This window comes from Lynx canadensis, chromosome X (assembly GCF_007474595.2).
Source record: "Lynx canadensis isolate LIC74 chromosome X, mLynCan4.pri.v2, whole genome shotgun sequence".
NCBI classification, from domain to species: domain Eukaryota; kingdom Metazoa; phylum Chordata; class Mammalia; order Carnivora; family Felidae; genus Lynx; species Lynx canadensis.
The window spans coordinates 49,594,969-49,607,435 of record NC_044321.2 but is presented as its reverse complement, the minus strand read 5'-3'; the positions used below and the strand labels follow the sequence as shown (position 1 = coordinate 49,607,435).

Below are 12,467 nucleotides of genomic sequence, written 5' to 3'. Positions count from 1 at the left end.
TCAGCAATTCTAGTTTTCAAAGAAACTCATTTAGTTTCAAACTTTCCAGAATTCCTACGAATCTCCATTATTTCTATTTCTAGTTTTCAAGACTCTCCTAGTCCAGGACTGTGATGATCGATATATTTTGAGACTCGAGGGAACTGCATATGTGGAAGCAATTGTCAAACTTAGGAATTTAATAGTTATATTATGTACATGATAAGAGTAAGAAGGGAATTCTTTAAGATACCCATAAAAGCCAGTTTCTTTAACCCTTCCAATGACCCTTTCCTGGAAGTGATGGGATCACTGTTATTAATAATTCTCTAATGCAGATATATTGAATAAGGTAAATTATTCTAGTGTCCCTTTCCACCCCCACCTATAATTCCATGGGACCTTGTCAACTCAGTCTACTGCTCTGTAGTGGGGGAAGACTGGCTGTAAGATAAGCAAAGAGGACAGAGCCTAGCTCCAAGGAAAGCCTTTTTTACTTTTATATATCGTCTTGGTTTTAAGAATTGATACATAACTTCTTGGAATTTGAATACTAATTCTTAGTCTATCAACCTATTTCAGTCTGTCATCATAGAACTCCCTAGGGCCAATAGCATAGCTCCCATCTCCGAGGCTGTAGGACCAGCTCAAAATAAAATGAATATCCTAAAATAACTAAAATAATCTTGAAAAAGAAGAGTAAATTTAATCGGTCTATCCTGATTTTAACACTAATTATATAGCTACAATAACCAAGACAGCGTGGTATTGGCAGAAGGATAGGCATATTATATCAATGAAACAGAGAAACCAGAAATAGACCTACATAAATATGCCCAAGTAATTTTTGAAAAAGATTCAAAAGAAGTTTAGTGGAGGAAGGACAATGTTTTCAACAAATGCTACTTTACTCATAGAATAAAAATTTAAAAAAAAACAACTCAACCTAAACTTACACACTATAAAAATGAACTCAAAATGGATAATGAACTTATATTTAAAGCTACAAAACTTTTTAAAAAGGAGAAATTCTTCAGTATATAGGGCTAGGCAAAGAAGTTCTTAGACTTGACACCAGAAGCTGGAACCACAAAATGAAAAATTGATATAATGTGCCTCATCAAAATAGAAATTTTTGCCCTCTAAAAGATCACATGAAGAGGATAAAAAGACAAGCTACAGAGTAGGAAAAACTACAAGCCATGTATCTGAAAAAACACTAATAACTAGAATATACAAAGAACTCTCAAAACTCAACAGTATAAAACTACACACTTCAATTAGAAAATAGGCAAAAGACAGATATTTTACTGAAGAGAATATACGGATGGCAGTTAAACACATGAAAAGATGTTCAACATTATTGATCATTGGAGAAATGCAAATGAAAACCACAATGAGATATCACTACATACCTATTGAAAAGGCTAAAATAAAAATAAATAGTGACAACACCAAATGCTGGGAAGGGTGTAGAGGAACTGAATCATTTATATCTTGCTGTAGAGATTGCTAAATGGCATAGCCACTCTGGAAAATAGTATGGTGGTTTCTTAAAACACAAAATGTACAATTACCATATAACCTAGCAGTTACATTCCTGGACAATTTTCGCAGAGAAATGAAAATTTACTTTCACATAAAAACCTCTAAACAAATGTTTATAGCAACTTTGTTCATAATAGCCCAAAATGGAAACAACCCAGATATCTTGCAGTAGGTGAGTAAGCAAACTATGGTATATCCATACCATGGAATATTACTTCTTAGTAAAAAGGAGCCAACTATTGGTACATGCAACAACTTGGGTGAATCTCCAAGGAATTATGCTGAGAAAAGCCAATCCTCAAACGTTATATATGGTATGACTCCATTTATGTAACATTCTTGAAATGATATCATTTAGTAATGGGAAGCAGATTAGTGGTTGCAAAGATTAAGGAGGGGGTGAGTACAGGAGAGAAGAGTGGTTATGGAAGAGTAATGATAGTGTTCTTGTGATGACAGAAATGTTCTATCTCTTGGCTGTGTCCCATAACAATGTTAAAATCCTGGTTGTAATATTGTACTAGAGTTTTATAAAATGTTATCATTGGAGAAACTGAATAAAGGGTACAAAGTGTATCTCTGTATCGTTTCTTACAGCTGCATGTAAATATGCAGTACTCTCAAAATAAAAAAAAAAGTTTAATTGAGAAATTAAAATGAACACTTCCCAAACTTTCCCCCTAATATTTTCATATCATTTGTTGGCACTCAGTACCTTCATATTTCTGACACTTACCACCTTTGAAAATTGCCTCTTAGAGGACATCACCAAAATAGCAGAATAGCTTTCAACTGTCTTCCCCCTGAAGAATATTGATTTTGACAGTCACCCACAGATGAATGTGCTTTTGTGAAAGTTCAAAATCCAGCAGAAAAGTTCCAGATCACCCATAGAGAAAAATATCCATGATTAGATGCATAGAAAAATAGGGCCAGTCAATAAAGACTAGAGGAAGTGAATGCCTTTTCAAATGCCACAACAGCAACTCAATACTACAAGGGACATGAAAAATCAGGGAAACATGACATAACCAAAGGAATACAGTTTTATAGAAACTGACCCCCAAAGACATGGAGATATGCAATTTTTCCAATAAACATTTCAAAATAGTTGTTTCAAGGAAATTTAGTGAGCTACAAGAAAGCACAGAAAGTTCAAAAAAATCAGGAAAACAATACACAAGACAAGAAACTTAACAAAGAGTAGAAATCATAAAAAAATAACCAAACAAAAATTATAGAGATGAAGAATACAATTAATGAAATGAAACAAATGCAATAGAGAGCATCAAAAACAGATTTGATCAAGCAGAAGAAAGTATTTGTGAAGTCAAAAACAGGTCATTTGAAATTATTGAAGAAAGCCTATGTGAATTATGGGATAAAATTAAGATAAGCAATCTATACAATATTGTAGAACCAGAAGAAGAAAAGAGAAAGAAAGGGGAAGAAAACTTATTTAAAGAAATAATGGCTGAGAAACTTTCAATCCTGGATAAGTATTTAAATATTCAGCTTCATGAGACTCATTGTTTGCTAAACAATGTCAACCCAAATTATATTCTTCAAGATACATTATAATAAAACTGTCTAAAGTCAAAAACAAAGAGAAAAGATTAAAAGCAGCAAGATAAAATCTTCATATACAAGGGAACACACATAAGGCTATTAGAAGATTTCTCAGCAGGAACCTAGCAGACCAGGAGAGAGTGGGATGCTATATTCAGAGTTCTGAAAGAAGAAAACTTTTAACCAAGAATACTATACCCAGGAAAGTTGTCCTTTAGAAATGTAGAAGAAAGAAAGACTTTCCCAGAGAGAGAGAGAGAGAGAGAGAGAGAGAGAGAGATTGAGAGAAAGAGAGTCCATCACCTCTAGATTTGTCTTATAAGAAATGCTGAAATGAGTTTTTCAAACTGAAGGTAAAAGATGATAATCAGTAACATGAAAACATATGAAAATATAAACACACAGGTAAAGCAAGTGTATATCTAATTCAGAATACTCTAATATGGTGGTGTATTAATTATATCTATAAAGGATAAAGTATAAAAGGGTTAAAATAACTAAGGTACAATAATTTATTAATGGATAACAATAAAAAATGTAAATTGTGACATCAAAAACATAATATGTGGAGTTGGAGATAGTAAAAAGGTAGAGTTTGTTTTTTATGTGTCCAAAGTTAATTTGTTACCAGTATAAAATAGATTATTGTAACTATAAGATATCTATGTCAGCTTCATTGTAACCACAAAGAACATACCTACAGTAGATACACACACAAAAAGAGGTGAATCAAAGCATACAAGTTTGGAAAACCATCAATTCATAAAGGAAAATAGCAAGAGAAGAAGAAAAGAACAAAATAACTATAAAACAGAAATAATTAATAAGATGACAATAGTAAATCCCTACCATCTCAATAATTACTTTCATTGTGAATGGATTAGATTCCCTTATCAACATGCATAGAGTGGCTTAATGGATAAAAATATAAGACACAATTATGCACTGCCTACAGAAGACTAAGTTCATCTTTAAGGATACATATAGCCTCAAAGTTAAGGGATGGTAAACAGGTATTTTATGAATGCAGAAGCCAAACTAAAGCAAGGATAGCTACACTTATATAAATCAAAACTGTCACAAGAGACAAAGAAGGTCACTATATAGTCATAAGGGGTAATTCATCAAGATATATATGCACCCAAAACATAAATATGTAAATTGTAAATATATATGTGCTCATTATGAAACAAATACTTACAGATCTGAAGGAAGAAACAGACAATATAATAATAGTAACAATTAATAGATCACCTAGACAAAAATTGATTAAGAAAATATTGGACTGGAAATATATTTAGACTAAGTTGACCTAAAAGACATATAAAGAACATGCCATCCAATAGCAGCAGAATTCACATTTTTCTCAAGCACAAATGGAACATGCTCTAGAGTGGTATGTGTTAGGTTACAAAACGAGTCTTAGAAAATTTAAGAAGACTGAAATCATATCAAGTGTCTTTTCCAACCACAGTGGTATGAATCTAAAAATCTGTAACAGGAGGAAAACTGGAAAGTTCACAAATATGTGGAATTTACACAACACACTTCTGAATAACCAATGAGTCAAAGAAGAAATCAAAAGGGAAATAAAAAAAATATCTTGAATAAATGAAAATGAAAACCTAACATACCAAAAGTTACGGGATGTAGCAAAATCTGTTTTAGGAGGGAGGTTTATAGCCATAATGCTTACACAAAGAAAAAAATTCAAATAAACAACCTAACTTTACACTTCAAGAACAAGCAAAAGAAGAAAAATAAGCCCAACGTTAACAGAAAAAAAGGAAATACCAAAGATCAGAGGAGAAATAGAGAGCAGAAAAACAATAGAAAAGTTCAATGAAATTAAGAGCTATTTTTTGAAAAGATAAACAAAATTGACAAACCTTTGGCTAGACTAAAGGAGGGAGAAAACTCAAATAAATAGAATCAGAAATTAAACAGGTTACAAATAATACCACAGAAATAGAATCATAAGAGAATAATGTGAACAATATACACCAAAAACTTGGATGACCTAGAAGAAATGAATAATTTCTAAGGAGGGTGGGTGATGGGTATTGAGGAGGACACCTTTTGGGATGAGCACTGGGTGTTGTATGGAAACCAATTTGACAATAAATTTCATATATTGAAAAAAAAAACATACAATGTACTAAGATTGAATCATGAAGAAATAGAAATATGAATGTACCAAAAATGAATAAGAAGATTGAATTAGTAATAAAAAAAAAACCTCCCAACAAAGAAAAGCCCAAGAATAGATGGTTTTACTGGTGAATTGTACCAAGTATTTAAAGAATCAATGCCAATCCTTCTCAAACTCTTCCAAAAAGTTGAAGAGACGAGAATACTTGCAAACTCATTTTATGAGACCAGCAGTAACACCAATACTAAATCCAGATAAGAACACTTCATGAAAAGAAAACCACAGGACAATATTCCTGATGCAAAATTTCTTAACAAAATACTAGCTAACAAAATTCAACAGCACATTAAAAGGATCATATCATACAGCATAATCAAGTGAGATTCATTACTGAGATGCAAGGATGGTTTAACATATGCAAATAAAAATGTAGTATACCACATTAATAGAAAGATAAAAAAATCATACAATCATCTCAATAGATTCTAAAAAAGCATTTGACAAAATTCAACATCCTTTCATGACAAAAACTCTCAACAAATTATGTATAGAAGAAATGTACCTCAATATAATAAAGGCAATACATGGCAGATCCACAGCTAACATCATACTTAATGGTGAAAATTTGAAAGCTATTCTTCTAATATAAGAAACAACATGATAGCACCCAATCTCATCACCCCTATGCAATATAGTACTAGAAGTCTTAAGCAAAGAGCATTCAGGTAAGAAAAAGAAGGAAACAGTATCTGAATCAGAGAGGAAGTAAAATTGATTGACTATGACAAGATTTTATATATTTAAGAGCATCTATAAAACATCCACAACTAACACCATGCTTACTGATGAGAGACTGATGTCTCCCCCCAAAATCAGGAACAAGGCAAGGATGTCCAGTCTCATTACCTCTATTCAATATTGTTCTGGAGTTTCTGGCCAAGGCAACTAGGCAAGAGACAGAGACAAAAGGCATGCAGTTTGGAAATAGCAAAATCCCACAGATAATCCAATTTAAAAAGGGGCAAAATACCTGAATAGATATTTTTACCAAAGAAAATATTCAAATGGCCAACAAATACATGAAAAAGTTCTCAACATCACTTATCATCAGGAAATGCAAATAAGTACAATGAGATATCACTTCACACCTGTTAAAATAGCTAATAAAAGATAAGCAATAACTGGTATTGACAAGGCTATGGAGAGAAGGGAACCCTTGTATACTGTAGGAACGTAAGTTGGTACAGCCAGTATGGAAAACAGCATGGAGGTTCTTCACAAAGTTAAAAATAGAACTACCATATAATCTAGTAATTCCAGTTTGGAGTACATATCTAAAGGAAGTGAAATCACTATCTCAAAGAAATACCTGCTCCCTATGTTTTTTTTTTTTTTTTAAATTTTTTTTTTAACGTTTTATTTTTATTTTTGAGACAGGGAGAGACAGAGCATGAGCAGGGGAGGGGCAGAGAGAGAGCGAGACACAGAATCTGAAACGGGCTCCAGGCTCTGAGCTGTCAGCACAGAGCCCGACGCGGGGCTCGAACTCACGGACCGCGAGATCGTGACCTGAGCCGAAGTCAGCCGCTCAACCGACTGAGCCACCCAGGCGCCCCACTCCCTATGTTTTTTGCAGCATTATTCAACAATAGCCAAGACATGGGAACAACTTAAATGTCCTTTGGCAGACAAATCAGTAAAATAAATGTGGATAAAGCACACACACACACACACACACACAGAGTAAATCCTGCCTTTTGCCACATCATGGGTGAACCTGGAAGGTATTATGATAAGTGAAATAATTCATAGACAAATACTGTATTAGCTTACTTATATGTGGAATGCAATAAAATAAACCATAGAAACAAAGAACAGATTGGTCGTTGCCAGATGCAGGAGATGTGGGATGGGGGAAATGGGTAAATGTAGTTAAAGGGTACAAGCTTATAAAATAAGTTCTGTATAGCATGGTCACTAAGTTAATAATGCTGTATTGTAAATTTGAAAGTTTAAGAGAATAGATCTTAAAACTTCTCATCAAGGGGTGCCTGGGTGGCTCAGTCGGTTGAGCGTCCGACTTCGCTCAGGTCACGATCTCATGGTCCATGAGTTTGAGCCCCGCAACAGGCTCTGTGCTGACAGCTCAGAGCCTGGAGCCTGCTTCAGATTGTGTGTCTCCCTCTCTCTCTGGCCCTCCCCCCATTCATGCTCTGTCTCTCTCTGTCTCAAAAATAAATAAATGTTAAAAAAAATTAAAAAAAAAAACTTCTCATCAAAAGAAAAAAATATGTAACTAGGCAAGGTGACAGATGTTAAGTAATCTTAATGTGGTTATCATTTTGCAGTATATACATACATCAAATCATTATATTGTACACCTTAATCTTATACAACATAATATGTCTATTATATCTCAATAATACTGATGGAAAAAAAGAAATACAAAATATGAGCAGACCAATAATGACTAAGTATATTGAATTAGTAATCAAAAACCTCCCAAAAAGAAAAGCCTAGAACCAGATGGTTTCACTGGGGAATTCTGTGGAACATGCACCAGTCCTTCTTAAACTTTTCCAAAATTTTGAAAGGAGTACTTCCAGACTCATTTTATGAGTGCAGGATTACACTAACACTAATGCCAGATAAAGACAATAGAAGACAATACAGGCCAATATTTCTGATAAATATATATGTAAAAATTATCAACAAAATGCTAGCAAACCAAGTTCAACAGCACATTAAAGGACTGTACACCTCTTCTAGTGGGATTTATCTCTAGGAAGCAGGGATCATTCAACATATGCAAATCAATAAATGTGATTCACCACACTAACAGAGAGTAAGATAGAATCAAATATCATCTGTATAGATGCAGTAACAGCATCTGACAAAATTCAAAATACTTTCATGATAAAGATTCTCAATAAATTTGGTATATAAGGAACATACTTCAACATAATCAATGCCTTATATGACAAGCTTACCACAATTAATAAGCATGCTCAATGGTGAATGGTTGAAAGCTTGTCCTCTAATATCAGGAACAAGACAAGGATACCAACTCTCACCACTTCTATTCAACATACTGCTGGAAGTCCTATACAGAGCAATCAGGCAAGAAAAAGAAATAAATGAAAGGAAGAAGTAAATTTTTCTCTGTTTGCAGGTGACATGATTTTATATATAGAAATATCTAAAGTCTCCTAAGAAATTTAGAATACTAGAATAATAATGGAATTCAGTAATGTTTCAAGATAAAAAATACATGTATAAAAATCATTTTTGTTTTTGTTAAAATGAATATTCAAAAGAGAAATTAATGAAACAATCCCATTTTCAACACACAAAATGGGATAAAGTACTTAGGAATATATTTAACTTAAGAAGTTAAAAATCTGTACATTTATAAAATTGGACGTATATATAAAAGAAATTTGGAAATTTATAAAAGAAACTGAAGAAGACATAAATAAATGGAATGATATTCTGTGTTCATGGATTGTAATACTTAATATTTTGAAATTGCCCCTACTACCCAAGGCCATCTATAGATTTATTGTAATCCCTATCTCAAATTTCATGGTATTTTTCACAGAAGTAAATAGAGCAATTCTAAAATTCATATGGAATCACAGAAGATCCTGAATAACCAAAGCAATCCTGAGAAAGAAGAACAAAGCTGCTGGCATCATGCTTTCTGACTTTAAACTTTATCCCAAAGCTATAGTAATCAAAACAATCTGGTACTGGCATAAAATCTGACATATAGTCTAATGGAAAAGAAACAAGAGCCCAATTATAAACCCATAGTCAACTAATATTTATCAGGAGGCCAGGAATACTCAATGGAAAAAGGATAGCCTCTTCTATAAAAAGTATTGGGGAAATTGGATATTTACATGCAAGACAATGTATTAGACCCCTATCTTAAACTATTCACAAAAATGAACTCAAAATGGATTAAAGACTTAAGTATAAGACTCAACTCCATAAAAAAGTCCTAGAGGAAAATGTAGAGAAAATACTCTTTGACATGGTTTTGGCAACAAGGTTTTGAACATGACACCAAAAGCACAAACAACAAAATAAAAAATAGTGAGGCTACATCATACAAAAAACCTTCTGCACAACAGAAGAAACAATCAACAAAATGAAAGGGCAACCTACAGAATAAGAGAAAATATTTGCAAAGTACATATTTGATAAGGGATTACTATGTAAGATATATGAGCAACACATACAACTCAACTAAAAAAAATAGTTCAATTAAAAATGGGCAAAGGATGTAAATAGACATATTCCCAAAGAAGATATTTAAATGCCCATGTAAATGTTCCACAGGTATAAGAAAGGATGTTCAACATAATTAGTTATCAGAAGAATGTGAATCAAAACCATGAGTTTTTGTATTTGTTAGAGTGGCTGTTATAAAAAAAAAACAAGATGTAACAAGTGCTGGTGAGGATGTGGAGAAAAAGGGAATGGGCACTGACGGTAGGAATGCAAATTGGTAAGCTACTGTAAAAACAGTATGGAGGGTCCTTAAAAATTGCAAATAGAGCTGTGTGTATGGGAAGAAAATGAAATCAGGATCTCAAAGAGATGTGTACACCCCCATGTTCATTGCAGCATTATTCACAATAGCCAAGACAGCAAGTAACCTGCATGTCCTTCAGCAGATGAATAGATAAAATAAATGTGGTATATACAATGGAATATTATTCAGCCATAGAAATAAGGAAATCCTGTCATTTATGGAAACATGGATGGACTTTGAGGGCATTATACTATGTGAAATAAGCAAAACAAAAATACAAATACTATATGATCTCACTTGTATTAGAATCTAAAAAAGGAAATTTATAGAAACAGAAAGTAGATTGGTGGTTTCCAGGGCTGGGATTGTAGGACATATCAACATGTTGGTCAAAGGGCACAAACTTTAGTTATAAGATGAAGAGGTTCTGGGGATATATGTACAGGATGGTGACTGCAGTTAACAATATCTTATTGTGTACTTGGGAGTTGCTGAGAGTTCTTAAATGCTCACACCACACAAAAAAGGTAATTTTGTTAGGTGATGGATATACTAACTTTATTGTGGTAATAATTTTGCAATATATATGTATATCAAATTATCATATTGCACAACTTAAACTTACAGAATGTTATATTTCAATTATATATCAATAAATCTGGAAAACAAAAGTAAGAACCAAAACAAAGCTTTTAGAAAGAACTGATTCCTTCCCACTTAAGTGCCAAAGGCTGGTGATGGCTCAATATGACACTACTTCTAGTGTAATGGGATCAAGTCATCAAACAAAGGCAAACAAATAAGCTGTAATGTTGAAATTACAGACATTGGCCAGCAGATGAGGAACTTTTTTCGGAGCAGCAGAAAGGTCTTCATTGAATTCTGAAATCATATGCTGTATGCCTCGGCCTATTATGTTCTGAATATAGGTTAGGATTAAACTTTCAGTTTAGCCTCCCACTCCCACCTGTATCGTCTATTCATGTGGATTTTGTTTTGATGGTTGCAAACACTTCTATGAAAGTTGCAATCGCTGAAGTGTTCCCTTTGAAAGGTTACAAATATATTCCAATCTTCCTTGTATTCCATGAATCATGTCTTCTTTGCTTTCTCCCATCTACCAATGCCACTTCCATATTAAATATGGTTTCAGCATTCTCAACCTGGTGTAGAATACTGGATCACTTGTACCTTGGCTTTTAGAAAACCATTTATCCACCAAAAACCTGCTTTGAAGTCAATAGTTCTTAACAGGTTCTTTTGACACTTTGGGAGGGTTGAGGAGGGAGGAAACGAAAGACCTTTGAAGTTAAATGGAAATTGTTGGGTGACTTGCAAGAACAGTCCTGTGTAACAGTCTCTTAAAAAGAGGTTGAGCGGGAAAGAGCCAAACCATAAGAGACCCTTAAAAACTGAGAATAAACTGAGGGTTGATGGGGGGTGGGAGGGAGGGAAGGGTGGGTGATGGGCATTGAGGAAGGCACCTGTTGGAATGAGCACTGGGTGTTGTATGAAAACCAACCTGACAATAAATTTCATATTAAAAAAATAATAAATAAATAAATAAATAAATAAATAAATAGAGCTTGAACTGAGAAATCAAAGAATGTGAAATCTGTCCCTCACTTTATGACCTTGAGTGTGACATTTCACCCAGGTCTCAGTGTCGTCATCTGTAAAATGGATAGTGGCAACACCACAAACTTCTCAGTGATACCTCAGTAGATGGGAAAGCATGTGTTGTTGCAGTAGTCACACCATTCCAAAATCTGTTAAGGAATGTAATTCTTGCCTTGGATATTTTCTTTTTAATTTTTTTAACATTTTATTTGCTTTTGAGAGACAGAGAGACAGAGCATGAGTGGAAGTGCAAAGAGTGATGGAGACTGAATCTGAAGCAGGCTCCAGGCTCTGAGATGTCAGCACAGAGCCCAACATGGGGCTCAAACCCACAAACTGTGAGATCATGACCTGAGCCGATGTCAGATGCTCAACCGACTGAGCCACCCAGGCGCCCCGTATTCTTGCCTTGGAGATTTTCAATTCTAATTCATGCTCTCTAAAATTGACTACCTTGAATTTTCCTTCCAAAGTGGCCACTGGGTCATTTGAGAAACCCCTTGCTACTTAACTTATACCATTTCCCTTTGATCTCCCCTCTACTCTAGGTGTCAACTCTGCCCGCTCAGTTCCTCCTTCCTACCCACCACCGCAGGACCCGTTAAACCAGGGCCAGTACCTGGTCCCCGACGGCATCGCTCAGTCGCAGGTCTTTGAGTTCACCGAACCCAAGCGCAGCCAGTCACCATTCTGGCAAAACTTCAGCAGGTTAACCCCCTTCAAAAAATAATACCTACAGGGAGGCAGATAATTTTAAAATAAAGTAAATAAAATTATATTTATAGATGGACATTTTTTTGGAGAAGCACTGTTGAAATTTATATATATATATAAATATATATATGCTTATATATATTTATATATATAGAGACATATATATACACATAGACCCTTGAGTATACACATAAACACACACACACACACACACACACACACACAGAAGGACCAAAAAACATTTTCTGTTGTTTTGGGGAAGTGAAATCTGTAGTTGGTAGGAAGAGGTACCAATGACTTCCAAATATGTGATCCCTTCTTAAAAGCTTTCTGTTCTTACCT

At 34.1% G+C, this 12,467-nt stretch overlaps 1 protein-coding gene across 4 annotated transcripts in view; it reads left to right on the top strand.

The window, feature by feature from the left end:
• ARHGEF9 (Cdc42 guanine nucleotide exchange factor 9) overlaps nucleotides 1–12,149 on the top strand; it is a 199,690-nt gene extending 187,541 nt beyond the window's left edge. For all 4 annotated transcript variants that reach the window (XM_030305957.1, XM_030305952.1, XM_030305955.1 and 1 more), the window contains one exon: nucleotides 11,960–12,149. In XM_030305957.1, coding sequence (XP_030161817.1) covers nucleotides 11,960–12,141 — 182 coding nt within the window. In that variant the 3' untranslated portion in view covers nucleotides 12,142–12,149. The remainder of the gene's footprint in view (nucleotides 1–11,959) is intronic.
• The last annotated feature ends 318 nt before the right edge of the window (nucleotides 12,150–12,467 follow it).